This window comes from Vipera ursinii (assembly GCF_947247035.1).
Source record: "Vipera ursinii genome assembly, chromosome: Z".
NCBI classification, from domain to species: domain Eukaryota; kingdom Metazoa; phylum Chordata; class Lepidosauria; order Squamata; family Viperidae; genus Vipera; species Vipera ursinii.
Genome location: NC_139517.1, coordinates 34,220,326 through 34,241,003, shown reverse-complemented (window position 1 = coordinate 34,241,003; position 20,678 = coordinate 34,220,326). Strand labels below are relative to the sequence as shown.

General features: G+C 40.8%; 1 protein-coding gene across 2 annotated transcripts in view; it reads right to left on the bottom strand.

Moving 5' to 3' along the window:
- ARHGAP23 (Rho GTPase activating protein 23) overlaps window positions 1-20,678 on the bottom strand; it is a 111,358-nt gene that overhangs the window by 60,324 nt on the left and 30,356 nt on the right. For both annotated transcript variants that reach the window (XM_083377326.1, XM_083377327.1), the window contains exons 4-5: window positions 20,330-20,408; window positions 4,229-4,283 (exon numbers count right to left, since the gene is read on the bottom strand). In XM_083377326.1, coding sequence (XP_083233452.1) covers window positions 4,229-4,283; window positions 20,330-20,408 — 134 coding nt within the window. The remainder of the gene's footprint in view (window positions 1-4,228; window positions 4,284-20,329; window positions 20,409-20,678) is intronic.

Below are 20,678 nucleotides of genomic sequence, written 5' to 3'. Positions count from 1 at the left end.
GTCATAGTAGGAAATCCTATGTGTGCAAAGAAAAGTAAGTTGCATCATAGTGAAAAATGTCTGGTCAGGTTCGTTGAGAGATGATCTGGAAGAATACCGGTGTGGCTTTTATTCCACCTCACACATGCCTGTTTTTCCTAACCTACCACTGTGAACCATGAAAAGACCTTTGTTAGATAATAATAAAGTCAGAATAGCATGCTGAGGAGCAAAAAATTCTCAAATGCTCCTAACCTAGCCATTCTATCACACGCTGGAAACTTGCCCTTGTTAGATGAAACCACATTTCAGGCCAGGGACTTGTCAAATTCCAAAAAAGGAGTTATGTTTAAACCAGACCTTGGCTTAAAGAGGCCATAAGAATGAAAAGAGAAAAGAGAAGAAAAGAAAAGAAAAGAAAAGAGAAAAGAGAAAATGCTAATTACTATGCTATATGGTGTTTGTTTATTTCTGCCTGGAAGCAGTTCCTGTAAAGTTAATTAAATACTCAACTCCTCTTGCTTAATTCTGACGCAGGATAACAAGTCCATTAAAATATATACACACACTCTATTTTACATGCTGCTCAGAAGTGGCAAGGCTTCTCCTTAAATCCAAATTCTGCCTTTTTGTCTGTCAGGAAAAAGTCGCCCTAGATCTGGGCAGGATATGGCCCAATATAAATAGCACAATGTTTATTCTCGTGGGGATGAAATGCTTAGAATTTAAAATCGTTACCTTTGTCTTCTCTGTTGTTTTATTTCTAGTCTTGTAGTTTTGTGCGCATTCTCGAACTCCCTTCTTCAAAAAGAGAAATGTTCCCTTACCCTGGAAATCTCTTAACGCCCAAGCTAATATTTCTTCTCTTTCTCAATCTTCCTTTTAAATGTTGCTTTCAGAAAAAAATGACATAAACTAGGACGCCTCAATGTGGGAGGGGTGAAGAGAGCCAAGAATGTCTTTTCATGCATCCTGTCAAGAGTAACTCTGTAACCCCAGGCTCTCTCATTGGCTGGCTAAGCCGGCTTCCGCACCACAGGAATGCCGACACACCCCTGTGAGGCACCAGGACAGGGGAAAACCCATACAAAGGTTCCTTTGCTGTGAGATGTATAAAAGCAAAAGCAACTTGGGGTAACAGTGCCTTGCACAGACCTAGAGTTACTGCATCTCTGGCTGTAAACCCTTCTGCCAGTGTTTAATTGTAGGCAGAGTAATACTCTATACAATTCCAAAATGCCTTTTTTTCAAATTTTTGAACTGAAGAGAAAAAAAGAATAAAATAACAAGGAGATGAAAAATAAAGCCAAAGAAATAGCAAAAAAGGAAAAAAATATTATCAAAAGTTCCTGCTGTTTTTTGCAATTAATACAACATATATCTTCAGGGCTCTGAAACAGGAATGTGGAATCTGTCACCCTTCCAACATTGCTCAGCTCTAACTCCCAGGAGCCCTCCCTGGTTAATTGGTCCAATTTTAAGAGATGTTAATACTTCTATGGTAGCAACGTCTGAAGCAAGCCAGCTTCACCAAGTTGTGATACAAGCAAGTATAAGGCTCCACTTTAACCCCCTGACTTTAATTCCACCTCATTTAGAATTGCACTTATGGAGAACCCAAAGCTTTTACATCCTTTTAAGGCCCCAATAAAAATGGGTATTATTGTTTGCTCTTTTTTAAAAAAAAATCATGGACATGGTACAGTGTTTTCTTTGTATGTTCTTATGCTCTGTGTATCTGATCTTATCTATCTGAGATATTCATTCAATTTGTAAATCCCTTAGTTGTCTTCATGTTATTTATAACCTTGAAAGAATGAGTCTTTTGGCATTCTCAGTTTGTTGAAGAGGAAATGCTTTTTGGGCTCACAAGGAAACATGAGCAAGATAGTTGTCACTGAGTCTTAGTATATAACATGAAAACAATAATTCCCTCTGCAAAAAGAAAATCATGTTGTAAGCACAAAATCAATCCTGATGAAGATGTTGTGAAGATGGAAGATGTCTATTGAATAGAGTATAGCATAATTTCAAGAATGAAATGCCTAGAAATTTTAATTCTTATTTTGGAAAAAATAAAGCAAATTATCTATGAAGATAAGCTTCAAAGCCCAGAGAAAAGATTCTATTTTCTCACTACTTGCAGTCGAAAATATTATCTCCAATAAACCTTAGTTGAAATTAAAAACTATAGGCAATGTTACAAAATGCATATATGCAAACGGTGAGGGGAAAAAATATTTCATCCCCTGCTGATTTTGTATATTTGCCCACTGACAAAGAAATGATTGATCTATAATTGTAATGGTAGGTTTATTTTAACAGTGAGAGAAAAACACATTTCAAAACAGTTATAAATTGATTTGCATTTTAATGAGTGAAATAAGTACTTAAACCCTTCACAAAATATGATGTAGTACTTAGTGGCAAAACCCCTGTTGGCAATCACAGAGGTCAGACATTTCTTGTAGCTGACCACCAGGGTTGCACACATCTCAGGAGGGATTTTGTCCCACTCCTCTTTGCAGATCCTCTCCAAGTCATGAAGGTTTTGAGGCTGACATTTGGCAGCTTGAACCTTCAGCTCCCTCTACAGATTTTCTATGGGATTAAGGTCTGGAGACTGGCTAGGCCACTTCAGGACCTTAATATCCTTTCCACCTCCATGTTTGATGGTGGGGATGGTGTTCTTGGGGTCATAGGCAGCATTCCTCCTCCTCCAAACACGGCGAGTTGAGTTGATGCCAAAGAGCTTGATTTTGGTCTCATGTGACCACAATACTTTCACCCATTTCTCCTCTGAATCATTCAGATGTTCATTGGCAAACTTCTGTACATGTGCTTTCTTGAGCAGGGAGACCTTGCGTGCGCTGCAGGATTTCAATCTTTCATGGTGTTGTTACCAATTGTTTTCTTGGTGACTATGGTTCCAGCTGCTTTGAGATCATTGACAAGATCCTCCTGTGTAGTTCTGGGCTGATTCCTCACTGTTCTCATGATCATTGAAACTCCACAAGGTGAGATCTTGCATGGAGTCCCAGACCAAGGAAGATTGACAATTATTTTATGTTTCTTCCATTTGCAAATAGTCACACCAACTGTTGTCACCTTCTCACCAAGCTGCTTGGGGATAGCCTTGTAGCCCATTCCAGCCTTGTTCAGGTCTACAATCTTATCCCTGACATCCTTGAAGAGCTCTTTGGTCTTAGCCATGGTGGAGAGTTTGGAAGCTGATTGATTGATTGCTTCCGTGGACAGGTGTCTTTTATACAGGTAACAAGCTGAGATTAGGAGCACTCCCTTTAAGAAAGTGCTCCTAATCTCAGCTAGTTACCTGTATAAAAGAACCTGGCAGCCAGAAATCTTGCTGATTGATAGGAGATCAAATACTTACCTGTATTTCACTCATTAAAATGCAAATCAATTTATAACTTTTTTGAAATGCATTTTTCTGGATTTGTTATTATTCTGTCTCTCGTTGATAAAATAAACCTACCATTACAATTACAACCTACCATTACCGACTCATCATTTCTTTGCCAGTGGGCAAACGTAAAAAATCAGCACGGGATCAAATAATTTTCCCCCTCACCGTATATATGAAAACACAAACATCTTCTGGTGAGAATGGAAGACCAGCTTCATTTTAAAAGTCACAAGAGGAAAACCTTGAGCATTGGGAAGGAATATAACAAGGGGGATTGTTCAGGACACTGCTTTTACCTTGCTAAATGATGTATTCTTATTAAGCACCCCTCCCTAAAACAAGGTTCCACATGGAGTGGAACCTGCCTATATTATTTATACTATATACTAAACTGTACAAATAATATATACCATACTTGTACTATATTCTGGCTGTTGCAATCTAATTTTTGACCCAACTATGTGTAATACATAGAAACCAGATTTTTTAATGGTTTCAGAAATAAGAAATTCAGAATACAGAATGATAAACAAGGCTATTTAAGCCCTCCTTCTTTATTCTGAACATTCACTGTAGAAGGCTTTCATGTGCCATTCTTTGTCCCCAAATGCCACATCCCTGAAGGTTCTCTTCCATTCAAATCAATAGACACCAATTGTGTGTCTATTTGTGTGTTTTTGTGTATGTTTGTATGAGTATGTACATATGTATGTATAGGTGTACTTAAACCCTCAAAAATACTTGGTGAAAATATCATCAGGCCCAACCTGCTCTCCAGTCAACACTCAGGAGAATATTTCTTGGCCCTGGCAAACAACTCACCAGTTGCAGAATATCCTCATCTTTTGGCATAATGGTGAGTTCCAAAGCATCTTCACTGCAGAAGAGAGAAGGCATTTTTAGAAAGATTAATGATGAATAGGAATTTTGTAACAAAGCTCAAGCAGGCTGTGCTCAAAGGCAGACATTAGATCTGACAACTAGATTCCAAACTGGCAAGGTTGCCACAACACATTTATGTTCTGTTTGATGGACTCCCACTAGCATTCCTAGCTTGGTGTCCTCCAAATATGTGGTATTATGCTCTCCCCTTTATCCTTAGCATATTATCATTCTGGCCATACTGATGAAGAAGAATCTAAGAATCTAATACATCTAGCAGATCCCAGTTTAGAAAGAATGGATGACCTTTAAAAGCCCCCATGCAAAAACACACAAGATTGCTAACTTCAGAGTCTAGAATTATCTAAGGGCACTATTGTTCTCCACGTACACTGACTCTTGAGTACACAATTACATTTCTTTTGCCCAAAACAATATCAGAATACCATGGTTATGAAACATGATATACTGTAATATACAACTGAGCTTTCAGGACTATTATGATAAGAAAAAAACTATGTAGTAACTTCATTTGTCTTACCTTTATGATTCTCAATAAAGTGATCCCTCATTGGCTCAACATGAGACACAAACTATATATTATCAGAAGATATTAAAGAAAAAACCCTACAAGAATGGGGGAAATTATGGTAACCAGCAGTTGATGAACTACCATTCGTACCATCCTTCACAATAGGCCAAGCTGGGTGTGGAACTGCTTGGAGCTGCAGTTGAGCTACATCTGGAGACATATAGATTCCTCACCTCTGCTCTAAAATAAGTTCCATTTAATGAAAACAGATATTGAATGAAGGAGAAAGGATGGAGAGAAGGAAATGCTTATTTTTCTGTGTATAATATTTTTCCATAAAACCCACAGACTTGCAACTAATATTGCTCTTCCATTATTTGGGTTTCAGATACTTTTAATTAAAGGGGTCAGCAATGTTTCCAGAAAATGAATACCTTCAGTCAATTTTGCCTAAGCACCTTTTTAATGTAAATTATAGGGCAAAAATCGCATGAGATCCTACATAAGAACATAGGGTTCTCCCTAAAGGTAGCTTTTTCATAAGATCCCACTGTCCTCCATCTTTTTGGCAAACTAATTGCATTGCAACATTTTTGTGTGTGGTTTATCTGAACCCAATCTTAATTATTAATACAAATGAGAAACATTTTTCTCATAAAGAAGAAACAGAAGAAAAGACTAATAATGCAATTTGATACTTCACTGATTAGTCAATTGACCATATCAAAAATGAGCATAAACCACAATAAGATACAATAAAATGAGGAAAGATTACAGTGAAATAAGTTAAAATAGCTACAGTGAGATAAAATAGAATAAAATCTAATATCTAAAATAAAATAAAGATGAAAGATAACATAAAATAGTATAAGGCAATATAGAAGAGAACTTTATTAAATCAATTGACTATATAAAATATATAAAACTGATAAAAATGCAAATAGGTAAAAAGAAAACAAAACTTTATAATAGATAATCATCCCTACAATTAAACCCAATCTGAACAAGATATTCTGTCCTTTTTGAGATGGCCTTTGAAATAAAGATTATAATCTTATTGATGATGTGCAGGTTAGTTCCCTAAAATAAACAAGACTGCTTTCTCCCAGTTACCTCCCAATATTTTTTAGTTTTTAAATTAGGGGTCTAAATAAGCAGCCCTTTCTCAAGAGTACGATTTACTGTCAACAAAAATGTGTCCAGTGTCTTGATTTGGTGGTGCTTCACAAATGCACAATCTTTCTTCAATTGAGACTCCATGAAAACTCCATGTCTTACCATGAAGTCCATGTAAGGACTTGAGGCCTGTAATTGGTGTTGAGCCAGCCACTTCAAAAACTTGACACATTTCAGTACTGCAATATCATTTTGAGCAGCCACATTAATAACTCTTGAAAGCTTCCTTGCCTTTAGATCTGATTGGACTGGGAACTGGATGGAGAAACCATATTCAGAGATGAATATTTATGGTCCACAGCTCTCACTTTCCATACCCAATAATTGTCCATACTGCCTTTTCCTGCAGAGTCTTTGTGGAAGAGGAGGATGATAACTGGACAGCTGAGCAGAATGTATAGGTTGAGAGGACTACCTAATTTCACCAGAAGAGCACAAGCTAAAGACTCTAGATCAGACATGTCAAACACAAGGCCCGGGGGCCAGATCCGGCCCGCGAAGTGGTTTCATGTGGCCCGCGAAGCCATCCTGGAAACAGTGAGGGAACGGCCCCCACTGCCTTGGCCCTGGCCCAGAGACCCTCAGATCTGTCCCACTCCTGCCCAGGCCCCCATAGGCACCCTTGATGCGAACGATGTAGAGCTGGCCACGCCCACCCAGTAGGCCATACACACTCTAGCCACGCCCACCCAGTAGGCCACGCCCACCCTGGCCACACCCACCCGGCCCCCTGAGGGCAACCGCAATGCTGATGCGGCCCTCAAGGAAATTGAGTTTGACACCCCTGCTCTAGATAAACAATTTGTCCATGTAAACTAGCAATCTTCATACAAATAGAACAGTATCCAAACTTAAAAACAGTACAGTTGCAAAACAAAAGTTGCACTAAACTAAACCAGACATTCTAAAATTGAAATCATTTAAGCACTTACTAAGGATGAACTATTGCTGGTTTCAAACTACTGATGTTTTTAAGACTATACTTTTCCTCAGATGCACATTTCTGGTCAGATGTTCTCCAAACTAACAGGCAAGTAATGCTTTTCTCTGAAACTTTTCAAGCTATCCAACTAAATTACTTTAAAATGCCCTGCACTGCCGATTTCCATTCATGGACTTGGGGCAACCACTCTATTCAAAGAGGGCCACTCTGGATCTTCCTCATCCTCTGCTCAATCTGTCCCAGAATGCACTGGCTGGGCTGAAAAGGTGGCAGCAACAAGAGCTGATTCTGCTCCTCCTCAACTTAGCCCAATAACAGATCCATTTAAAGGGCAATGCAAGGACGACACTGATGCACAGGGTGAGAATAAAAGGCTATCGCCAGGCCCAAGTGGCTTCTTTGGGTGCTCAATTGTTAATTCTATAGCGGCTCAGGAAAAATAACCAATCCCAACCTGCAGTTTTCCTCAGTTTGCTGGGACTGTGTTCTTGGCAGTTCTGGTGGTCTCCCAACTTGCTCGAGCTAGACCAAAGCTTGGCCTGAGAATGTTGGAGGAGAGTAGATTTGGCTCTGGGGACCCTCTGTTCTTATCTACCAAATGACCTGCCCCCACAGTACAGGCAGAGCCCTTCCAATGCCAGTGGTTCTTTTATGCTGTTTCAGGCACAGTCAAGCATGTCTGCACGGGTTCCTCATGAATTGATGTCGCTTCTCATACCAACATGAGACCTGGTGACCCTGCTTTCTACCTCTTCACTATTCTTTGCTCGAGACAGCTATGAATATGAAGACATAGGTACATCAATTTCTGAAGGGTTGGAAGCATTCCTGCCTTGCCTATTAATCTGACTGCTTCACTGGTCTGTAAGAGCCTCCCCCTTCCATTTTAGGTCCTGGCTTACCAGATGAAAGTCATTAATGTAGTTGGCTGCCTGCTGCCACCTGTTTCAACTCCTGCAGATGCCTGTTGGTAGACTGGACTTTCACAGGATCCTCAAACATGCAATTAAAATGAGCCCAAAGCCTGCAAAGTCACCAAGAGCAACAGAGTGAGAAACGGGGTGGCTGATCTGGCTGCAGGACCTGTCAACAGGCTAATCACGAATCCCACCTTGTCCTAGTTCGTCTGAAAATCCCTTCTCACAAATTCATGAAGAACTGGCACTGGTCAAAAAACTTTGGAAACTGCCCCAACTTGCCATTAAATTTATCTGGCAAATAGACTGGGCATTTATGCCAGGTTGAATGGCTCAGATGCTTGCAATTGGACTAGCTGTGATGATAGAAAGGCATCTTCTTGGACCAGCTAAGCATTGTCATCCAAAATTGTTTGATGTGGCTAACTTGTTGTGTCCAGGGAGTTTTACAGCTTTATTTAAGCACTGCTATTCCCTAATATTATTCTCCAGATCCCACTCACAAAAAATGCCAAGTCCACAATCCAAGCACCAAACTATAAGGTCCAATCACAAGATCAGAAACCAAGGCAGAGGTCAAGAATCAGGAAAACGTGAAGTGAGAACACACAAACAGCAGAGAAGCAATCAGACCAGTTGTCTCCAATGGTACTTTGCTCCACATGCTGGGTGAAGTAGTGTCCAGATGGTGCAGCTCATTAGGAGGGGCCAGGCTGCCTGCTGGTGAGCAGCCACACTGATCTCCGTTCTACCTCCCTCCATTTAGCCCTATGCACCCTGGGATATGGGAAGGTAGAAATTTTTCCTCATCCCCACTAATCAACTACAGATGCACCTCTTCTCCACCCATTGCTTCTGCCTAGTCATCCAAGTCTCCTGGCTGCAGATATCTGTCTCCTCTCTGCTCTTCAGCTAGGTGCTCGTCTGGTCACTCCTCCAACAGCCCTTTCAAGATTTCTGATTCAGAGTCAACTGTGTCTTCACAACATTCCTCTCTGTCCCGTTCCAAAGTCCTTAAACCATCTCTTTCTTGTTGTCCAAGCCGGCATCGGGGAAAAACCATTACACTGGCATTCAGTATGCTGATAATCACAGTTTATGCCATAATATTTCAAGTTCAATTTTCAGATCTTCATATTTTGTGATCTTCCCCAATTCTTTGTCTTCTATTGCACTATTCCCTGGGATAGGCACATCAATTATCCACACTTACTTTTTTTCAAGCAGAGTTAAATTTGGGACATTATAAGCCAGGATGTCATCACTTTGTATATGTGATATATATATGTCACATTGTGAAGCCTCCACAATGAGTAACTTTACAGAATTCCTATGACCCTTATATACCACAGTAATTAGGATCTTGCATAGCTAATACCTCTTGCCTATGCTAATTGAGATACCTCTGACCCTGGCTAATAAATAAATAAATACATCTGGATATACACAGCCAATACATCCATATAGAGTGAAGTTACAGAAATCTGAATTATTTCCCAACTTACTGTCCCAAAGTACTTTGTCATACTGCTACTTTTTTTTAAGAATACACATTTGCTCAGATGCAGACTTCTGGTCAGATGCTTTCTGAATGAGCAACCAGGAATTAACACATTTCTCTGAAACTTTTCAGGCCATCAAACTAAATTATTTTAAAATGCACTGCACTGCTAATTTCCATTCATGGACCTGGCACAGCCACTTTATTGGAAGGGATCCACCCTTGTTCTTCCTCATCCTCTGCTCACTCTGTCCCAGAACAGATTGGCTGGGCCTGAAAAGGTGGTGGTAACAACGGCTGATCCTCCTTACCCCAATTACAGATCTGTTTAAGAAAAGGGTAATCCCAAGTATGAAATGGGAGAGGATAAAAAAGGGTGAGAATAAAAGGTGCAGTGGTTAGAATGCAGTATTCCAGGCTAATTCTGGATTCCAGTTCTAAGAGTTCAACCTTGTCTGGCTCAAGGTTGACTCAGTATTCTATCCTTCCAAGGTTGGTAAGTAGAAGATCTAGATTGCTGGGGGCAATATGCTGGCTCTGTAAACCACTTAGAGAGGGTTGTAAAGCACTATGAAGAGATATATTAGTGCTATTGCTGAATGTTGTAAATGACTGTTGCCAGTCTCAACTGGTTTTTGTTAGTGCTCAAGAGTTAATGGCTGCAGTGGCCCAGGAAAGATAATCGATCCCAGTTTCCTGGGGAGTATGTTCTTGGCAGCTCCAGTTGTCTGACAACTAGCTCAAGGCAAGCCCAATACCGGCTGAGAATACTGGAGGAGAGGGAAATTGGGAACCTCATGTGGCCTCTGTTCTTGTCTGCCAAGTGATCTGTTCCCACAGTGCAGCCAAAGACCCTTCAATGCCAGTATTCCTTTTCCACCTGCATCAAGCACAGTTGAGCATGTCTGAGTAGCATGGGTTCCTCATGAGTTCGTGTTGCCTGCTGTACCACCGCAGGACCTGATGACCCTGCTTTGCTACTCCTCACTCTTCTTTGCTCAACATAGCTATGAATATGAAGGAGCATCAACTCTTGAAGGGTTGGAGGCATTCCTGCCTTGCCTACTAATTCAACTGCTTCTTCCCTCCTGAAACTGGTCTGTAAGAGCTCCTGATTTCATTTTATTTCCTAGCTTACCAGGTGAAAATTACTAATGTAGTCGGCCACCTGCTACTGACTGTTTCACCTCCTGCAGATGCCTGTTGGTAGTTTTGGCTTTCATAGGATCCCCAAACATGGACTTCAACTGAGCACAAATCCCTGCAAAGTTACCCAAGGGCAGGCTAAGCTGAGTGAGAAATGGCGTGGCCACCCTGGCCTCAGGACCTATCAACAGACTAATCACAAATCCCACCTTGTCCCAGTCAGTCTGAAAGTCCTTGCTCACAAACTCATAAACAAGTGGCATTGGCCAAAAACACTAGAAACTGAGCCAGCCTGCCATCAAATTTATCTGGCATACAGACTGGGCATTTATGCCAGAGTTAAGCTGGCCCAGATGCTTGCAACTGGGCCAGCTGCAACAATAGAATGCAACCTCTTGGTCCAGCTGGGTATTGTTAACAAGTAGCTGCTTCATGGAATTGATCTTGTGGGACTGTCTTCTGAAAAATGTTTTGGTCAGAGACAAATCGCCATGTCCCAGTCCATACATATATATGGAAATGGGGTTTAATATGTATATTCCACACTGCCAAGCCCCTTTTTCATTCCCCAGGTCCCGACTGCAATGCTTCAGAACATTGCTCCCACAGAGTCAGTGAAGTCAAAGCTTAACAAACTCAATAACTAGTTCAAGACATGAGAAAACACAGAGTCAATGAGATCATGGCACAATTAAGTTAATAAATTCCACAGGTCAAAAACACATGGAAGATAGCAGAAGTCTAGGAGTCAATGCTCAATGAAGTCAACAGATCCAAGGAAGAGAGCATGCACAGACTGTGAATAGTTGTCTCCAACAGTCTTCCAGCTCTAAAGACAAAACTAAATTGATGTCAACTGGTGTGCCTCATTGTGAGGGGCAAGGCTGTGTCTTTGTGATTGGTCTCTGTTGTCCCTCCTTCTGCTCAGCTTTGTGGAACCTAGGATCTAGTGGAGGAAACAACTCCTCCTCTTCACCAATGACCAGCTGCAACTGCATCTCTTCTCTGGCCCTTTCGACCAGCTGGTCTCTGCTCACTGGCTGCAGCTGTGTCTCTCCTTCTGCCTGTACAGCCAGTTTTCATCCAGTTGCTCGTATGCAGATTCCACCACTATCTTCCACACCATCTCACCTTGACTACCTGCTCCTGACCCAGAACCGCCTGACCCAGAGCCTCTCGACATTATCCATCATTCCTCTCTGATTGTCCCCAGAGCTGGCCCTTCCACATTGTCTGAGCAGGCATCTGAGGGAGTCATTACGCTCTGTTTGGCAGCAGATAATGAACTCATTATCCATTGAGTTCTTCCCAAGAACCTAGGATGTCATAATGTATTGGCATACTATATGTGTGGACCAAGCAGTGTAGCTTTTGAAATTGACAGATGGAAATTTTATCAATGGGCAAATTTGGATGGCAGTGCCATCCAAAATTGTTTGGTGTGGCTGACTTGGTGTTTCCATGCATAAACATACCAAGGAGTTTTACAACTTTATTTAAACATTGCTAGCCCCTAATATTATTCCCCAAATCCCACTCACAAGAAATGCCAAGTCCCAATGAATCCAAGTCAGAACAGCCAAGGTATAAAGTCAAAAGGAAGTACAAAGTCTGAGCACAAGCTATAAGTCCACCAATCCACACAAAAAAGTCCAAAGTCCACATACAGTGACCAAAGTCAAAGTGCAAATCCAGAATCCAAGCACCAAAATCCAAGGTCCAGTCACAAGTTCAAAAATCAAAGAACAGGTCAAGAATCAGGAAAACATGAAGTCAGAGCACACACAGCAGGGAAGCAAATAAACCAGTTGGCTCCAATGTTACTTTGTTTCTAATAGTGGGTCAAATAGCTGCCAATTGGTGCAGTTCATTAGGAGGGATCAGACTTGCAAGCAGTCACACTGATCTCCATTGTGCCTCCCTCCGTTCAGCCCTATGTGTCCTGTGATATGGGAAGCTAGCAATTTTTCCTCATCTCCACTAATCAACTGCAGATGCACCTCTTCTCCGCCCATTGCATCTGCCTGGGTCATCCAAGCCTCCTGGCTGCAAGCGCCATCTCTTCTCTCACCTATTCAGCCAGGCTCTTGTCTGGTTGCTCCTCTGACAGCCTTGGCCACTAATCTGCCTGTTGCCCATTGTCACAGGTCTGCAACCCACGGCTCCGGAGCCGCATGCGGCTCTTTCAGCCGTCTCCTGCGGCTCCTAGTCCTCTACCATGTGCAGTCCAAAAAAAAAAGTGGGACTAAAAAATTTCAACAAATCAATTCAAATATGCAGGGTAGGTGCATATCTCGCCTTGGCTCCACTCTTCAGTCAAACCCTGTTCTGCACATGCACGCATGTACACGCATGTGCACACATTTTTTGCAGCTCCCAGTTTTTCCTTTTGTGAGGCAACCTGTTCCGAGTGGCTCTTTCACTGTTTCAGGTTGCTGACCCCTGCCCATTGTCACCTGGTTTAGAGTCCATGCCCCATTCCGAAGTCCCTGAAGCCATCTCTTTCTTGTCATCTAAGCCAGCATCTGGGGAAACCATTATAGTAGTATTCGGTATGCTGAGAACTGGGATTACCATGGATAGTTTATGCCATAATCTTTCAACTTCAATTTTCAAATCTTGATACTTTGTGATCTTCCTCAATTCTTTGTCTTCTACTCCACTATACCCTGATATTGCCACATCAATTATCCACACTTTCTTCTTTTTAAGCACATTTAAATCTGGGGCGTTATAAACCAGGATATGACTTTGTATATATGAAATATAAGTCACTTTGTGATGCATCACAATGAGTAACTTCACTGAGTAAATTCATAAAGTTCTTATGATCCTTATATACCATAATAATTAGGATCTCACATAGCTAATACCTCTTGCCTATACTAATTGGGATACTCCCAGCCCTGGCCAATAAATAAATAACTACACCTGGAACACACAGCCATTATAGCAATAAAGAGTTAAGTTACAGAAATCCAAAATATCCCAACTTACCATCCCAGAGTACATCATGCTGCTGCTGCCTTTAAGAATACACACTTGCTCAGATGCACACTTTTGGTTTCAGAATAAGTAACAGCAAATTAGCCCCTTTGTCATTCCCCACCTTCCCACGTTCTTGCAGTTCTTCAGGAAGCTGCTCCCAGCAAAGTTAATGAAGTCAAAGTCCAATAAACTCAATATCTAGTCCAAGACATGAGGAAATCAGCACAAAGTCAATGGGATCATCACCCAATAAAGTCAATGCAAGTTCATAGGTTGAAACATGAGGAAGACATGGGGCCCTTGGGAGGGCCTTTCAGAGGGGCCCTGCCTGTCCTGTGGGAGCTGGTCATTTGGCAGACAAAACAGAGTCATGTCAGGGTCCCCAGATCCAAATCCTCTCTCCTCCAGCATTCTCAGGCTGGCCCTTGGCCAAGCTTGAGCAAGCTGGGAGGCCACCAGAGCTGCCAAGAACACAGCCCCGCAAACTAAAGACAGCTGCAGGTTGGAATTAGTTATTTTTCCCAGGGCACTACAAAATTAACCCTTGAGCACCACAGAAATAAGTTGGGGCTGGCAATAGCCATTTATTCTCACCCTTTGCATCAGTGTCCTTGACAATGTCCTTTATTTAAACAAATCTGTTATTGGACTAAGTGGAGGATCTGCAATTGTTACCGCCATCTTTTCAGGCATGGCCAGTCTGTTCTGGAACAGAGTAGATGACAAGGAAGAACCAGAGGAGACTCCTTCCAATAAAGTGTCTGCGCAATGAATGGAAATCAGCAGCACAGTGCATTTAGTTTAGTAATTTAGTTCAATGGCCTGAAAAGTTTCAGAGAAACAGCACAGCATTAAGGACTCAAGTCAGGATGAAGTCAACAGCCTGAAAGAAGTCAACAGCATGCATGAATGACAGATTGTGCTGTAACCTTGTGTCAGAACCTTTACTCTCCAAACACTAAGCTAAATAGGTATTGACTGGTCTGCTTCATTGAGAGGGATGTGGCTGTAGTTTGTGAATCACAAGTAGATTCACCAACCTCTGTTGTGCCTCCCTCTGCTCAGCTCTACACGACCTAAGTTCTGCTGGGAAGGCAACTCCTCTTCGCCACTGACCAGTTGCAGCTGCGTTTCTTCTCCAGACTGTGTGGCCAATGGTTTGTTTGTGCTAACTGGCTTCAGCCAAGTCTCTCCTTCTGCCTGCGCAGCCGACTGTTTGTCCAGACTGTTTGTACGGGAGCACCTTCTGCCGATGTCAGCACCCCACCGTCCTGTGCGCTCCCACAGAGAGGGCCTCCTCAGGGTGCCACCGCTCAAGGAATGTCGGCTGGTGGCCCCCAGGGGGAGGGCATTCTCAGTGGGTGCGCCGGCCCTCTGGAACAGTTTACCAACCGAAATCCGGATGGCCCCCGACCTCCGTACCTTCCGTCGCGACTTAAAAACTTTCCTGTTCCAGCAGTCCGGCCTGGCATGATAGCGTTAATTGGGGTCCCAGTTTGTTTTCACTATTGTTTTTATTACTTTTTATTGTTCATCTGCATACCTTCCTTCCTCTGTACACCGCCCCGAGTCCCTCGGGAGAAGGGCGGTTTATAAAAACTAATAAATAAATAAATAAATAAATAAACTCGCTCTCAGATCCCCTTGATGTTCCTGGCACCATTTTGCCTTGACCATCCCACTCCTGATGCAGAGCCTTCCAGGTCTCCTGAAGCTCCCTACTGTCCCTCCCTGATGTCCCTGGAGCCCGCTCTTCCTCAAATCCATACCGGTGTCCAAAGGAGCCATCACATTCCCCTTAGCAGTCACTAAACTCAATATCCACTGAGTTCTTCCCAAAAAACTTTGGATGTCATAATGTATTGGCATAGTATATGTGTGGACCAAGCAGTATAGCTTTTGTAATTGAAAGATGGACTTTTAAGTGCTCTCCAAGAATTTTTGGTATAGCATTATATGATGCTGATAACCATTGGGACTGCTACGGCCAGTTTACACCATAATCTTTCAACTTCAATTTTCAGATCTTGATACTCTGAGATCTTCATCAGTTTTTTGTCTTCTCTTCCTTGGTAATATCTACATAAATTATTCACACAGTTTTTCTTTTCAAACTCAGTTAGATCTAGAGTATTATAAGATTTTACCACTTCATATTCAGAAATTCCTCAATATTTTAACCTGCACATTTTCAACTACTTTTTCAACTGTATGTTACCACTGATTTTTGTTACTGGCGATGATCATTTTTAAAAATGTTCTAGTGAGTTATTTTGGAAACTGCATTTGTCATTATTTATTATCAGTTTGTGCAATTTTTTTTGAATGAGCTGAAAGTATGGTTACTGTTTCTTTTGCTTCTTTCCATAATCTGCACTCTGATGATTTTTCAATTCTGGCCTTGGTTGCATTCATTAGAATTGCTTGATCTCGAGCAGCCAAAATCTAGCCTTCAGTTCCTTTTTTTTAAGTTCCAAATGTATTATTAATGTGCTAAGTATTATTATTCTTGATTATCTATATTTTAAAAAATGAAAATGCAAGACTCTACAATTCTTACTAGCATTCTTGACAATCTTAACAATGCACCTCTTTTTTCGGCTGGCAATAGCACCAGGTAGACTCCTCACCTCTTTCAAAACCTCCACATCCTTTCCTAAATAGCCACCTCTTACACTTGAGTCACCAATCACAAGATGGCTTCTCTTTTTAGATCTCCTTCCCTTACCAAAGACAACTTGTTCCTCGTGGACCATAACAAGTTCAAGACGTAAGGAAGTCTGCAGAGTCAATGGGATCACGGCACAACAAAGTCAATACAAGTCCATAGGTTGAAAGCATGAGGAAGACAGCAGAGTCCAGGAGTAAAGGCACGATGAAGTCAATAGATCCAAAGAAATAGGTCCAGTTTCTTTTTTTAAAGTTCCATTGCTTATTCATATTCTTAATGTTGTTGTTATAGGTTTAATCTTCAATTTGATTCAGAGTCTGGGACTGGTAAAAACTTAACAGTTCAAGTCCTAACCAAGGACCTAAGAGCAATTGAGGAAATGTCTGAATATATAGGCAGTTCTGAGAAAGATGGTTTATTGTAATGTAAGAATATTCAGGTCTAATAAATTCAAAATTTCCATGTATCTAGGCAACCCTTTGGGTATTGCTCCAAGGGCTCCTATTACTATTGGTACAACCATTGATTTCTTCCTCATAATCACTCAACTTCAATTTGCAAATCACGATATTTTAGGGTTTTTTTCTAGCTGTTTCTTATTAATTTGTACAGTACTTGGTATTGCAATATCAATTAACCAGATTTTTTTTCTTTTCTACAATAGTGATGTCAGGTGTGTTGTGGGCCAAATGTCTGTTTGGATTCGAAAGTTCAACATTGTTACTGTTATTATTCTAGACTAGGCATGTCAAACTGTCGGCCCACAGGCCGGATGTATCATACTGAAACCGTGCCCACCCCATTGCTGGCAGTGGGGAAAAAGTCACGATATGTCGTGCGACGTCATGTGACATCACAAGTTTGCCATGCCTGTAGACTATCTACCTTTTATTTTTCTCATTAATAAGCTCTGCCATTTGCTCAGATTGAAGTTTTAAAGCATCTTTTAAATCTTTTAGTGTTAATGTGGGTGTAGGTGCTGCGGGGGGTGGCATCAATGTCTGAAGTCCAGATTGTTAAACTGGTGATGCCCCCGCACTTTTAGAAAAAGCAAATCTCGGTGGTTTGGAAGCCATTTTAACACCCAATTAACTTTTATTTCACACTTTCACTTTTCCGCCCAAATTGCAACTTTGTTACTTTCTGTTAAATGTCCAAATCCATTCCATCTCTTTTAAGCCAATTTCAAATGTTTAAAACAAAGTCTTTTACAACTTTAAAAATCCACTTTCTGTCTTGCTGCTTGATCTTTTATATTATTTTCCTTATTCTTTTGTTCTTCCCACTTCCTCCAAAATATTTATTCCAACGCCATCTTCCTCCCCTTCTTTTAAGTTATACCGGAGTTAAAGATCAAATACTTGCTATTTCAATATTCTCCTGCTCAGCTCTGCCTGCGTCCAAGTAATCTGAAGTACAGTATTGAGTGCAGGGATGCTTGCAGCGTCCTGCTCTGTTTTAAAAACCTTAAAACAGAGGAGCCCCGGGTCCGGAGTTGATTCAGGCTTCGAGGGAGCTCTCACCCTTCAACCCCCAGATTAATAATTCTGGGGGTCTAGGGGAGCTCTACCTCTACCTGAATGCTCACCCCCTCTCTTCTCCCAAGGGGAGGATTCCCAAACCGCAAAACAGCTGATTTTTGCTGTTTTCGCGATTCGAACGGAGCAACGGAGCTGACGGTCAGAAATTACCGCCTTTGACAAAGCCTTGCCACCCGGAAGAAGCTAGACTATCTACCTTTTGAATAATGAAAATGCAAGACTCTACAATGGATACAATGAGTGGATAATCAATAAAGGATTTTATAGGTTCTGACATATCTGTAAATATGTATGGATTCCATTCTCACTCTTGATCTTCAGTCAAACATTGAATCAAGTTCTAGCATTTTACTCTGTTTGTAGAGATCTGTGCATAAACTCTTAAGCTCAATACTTCGTTCAATAAACAGATAACCAAACTGACTTCAGCAATGTTAGTTTAGAATTCTGTATTCGTTATTTTCTTTCTCAAATAAATCCCTTGTTTGTCTGGTTTAAATAAAAAATCTCACTAACAGCTTCTTCACCTGCAGAGTTGTGTGCTTAAGCTGTATGTTGTTCTTCTAAAAGTAATGGTGAGAAGATATGTTCTTATATTTCTCTATAGTTTTCAAACAATCTGATGAAACAATGGGTTTCTGAAATTCACAAAAGGAGAAAAGGTTCCCAGAAAAATTGCCATTGCCATACAAAGTGTGTATGATCATTCTGACTTTCAGTGTAAAAGTATGTCTGGTAATATACAGCCCTCTTGACCTTCCACATTTTCATTCAATTCAGTTCAATTGTATTCCAATAGCTGCATGGACATCTGTGGGAAGTGGTATGATGGGAGACATATGGCAACAGAACCATATTAAATTGCGTTTTTGCTTACTACATCAAGATACAATGGTCAGGGAGAGTATATCATGGCACCACAAAATTTTATTTGACTATTTTCATGTCATGATTTGCATCAAACATCAATGGTGTCTTGAGCAAATTCCTCTGTGGAAAACTTCAGAAGTGTGCTTACAGAACCACTAGGGGGAGATCTACTGTTGAGAAATTGCCTGAGAATTTTGGAGAAATCATCCAATTTTCATGATGGGTATTATTTTTTTGTGATTAAATTCTGAATGTCGGGATTTGGGGAAAAGCCAATTTGGTGTAGTGGTTAAGGCACAAGTCTAGAAACCAGAAGTCTGGTTATGAGTTCTAGTTCCACCTTAAGCATGAAAGCCAGCTCGGTCACTGTTCAGACACTGACTCTCCGCCCCAACCTACCTCACAGAGTTGCTGTTCTGATGAAAATAGGAGGAAGGAGTATTAGATATTGTTTTATAAATAACTCAAAGTGGTGAACATAACAGCAGGATAAAAAACTAAGAAATAATGAATAAATAAAATAAGTGCCAAATGACTAGTGCTATCATTATTATCAGAACCAAATTAAAGGATAATTTATAAATTCATTGAGTTAGGCAGGCTAGACTGTGTCAGGAAGTTTAATTTGACTCCATAACTATTTTTAAAGTCCTTGTAAAGAAAACAGATTGCCTGCCACGGGGAATGTCCTTGTTCCCTACCGTCCAAATCTTTAACAGCAGGAAAGGGGAATGGAAAAAATACCAAATTCTTAAAGTCACACAAATGAGAGTACAGTGAATAATTGACATGTCCAATGAGGAGAATGTGAAAAGAGGAGCCAAATTTGTGATTAATAGAATAGGCTTTGTATTAGTTCTCTCCCTCAAATCCAGCCCAAAATAAACAGTTAATTTGGCAGATCAAATTTAATAGATACTTGTGAAGTTAGTAGATAATCAATAATTATGTGGGGAAATCAGTCATTAACCATGTGATAAAAACATTTGGAGGATGTGGGGAAGTAAGATCAGGAAAGGAAAAGGATGCAGCCAGCAGATTCTAAATAATGTGAAGTGGAGTCAACCTGGATCCATACTTAGCAAGCAGTTCATTTTAGTTTTGAGCAAAAGAAAGGGCTGTACTTTTCTCCAAAGCAGTTAAATTACACTGCCAGAGAAGCAATGAAGAAGATGACTAAGAAGCATTTTTATTTTCTTCTGCAAGCCCTAGCTACCATCTCCTAAGGCAGGGGTTCCTAAACCTTTTGCCATCAAATCTCTCTTAGTGTAATCTTAATGTATACACTTCCCCTAAAAACGCAGACACTCAAATGAACACAAATAAACTATAAAAACAATACAATGAAACTTGGGAAAACATTGATATATCGTAACAATGCACCGAAAGGTACTTCCTAACGCGCACGAACTCTGCTCACAACCTCTCCAAGAGACGTAGTCCTCACTTTGGAAAACCTGCTTTAAGGCCAACATGCTTTGCTGCAATCTGGCAGTCATGAGAATATTTGCAGGCCAGGTACGAGAGCTTACAATCCTCTAACAGCATTTGAGATAACGAGAATAAAGAAAGAAAATGGCAGCATCAAGGACTACGATCTTAAGCCTAACAAGTTGTTTTTTTTCCATGTGATTTCATGCATCTAATTGATGGAATCAGTTATATCTATTCCTTGCTTCCAATGCTATGAAGTTCACAGGATGGTACTGGTATCTATAACTGATCTTTAAGAGAAAGGATGGTGGAAAGAACTCACCAGTTCTGTATGAGGCTGATAACCTGTGAATAAGTTTTCCCAATGATGCTTTCACCATTCACTTTAACCAGACGGTCTCCTGCAAAAAAGATAGGAAACTGAGAAAGCATAACCTTGAAACCTCCATTGTATCTTGCACTGAATGCAAAGAAGATAGAAGAGAAAGCATATTTTTGCCAAACTATTTTTATTTTATTTTTATTTTATTTTAATTCCATTTACATCCCGCCCTTCTCCGAAGACTCAGGGAGGCTTACAAGCTTATTACTTATTTATTCATTCATTTAACTTATATGTCACCCATCTTGTCTAGCGGCAACTCTAGTTGGCGAATAACTTTATAAACAAG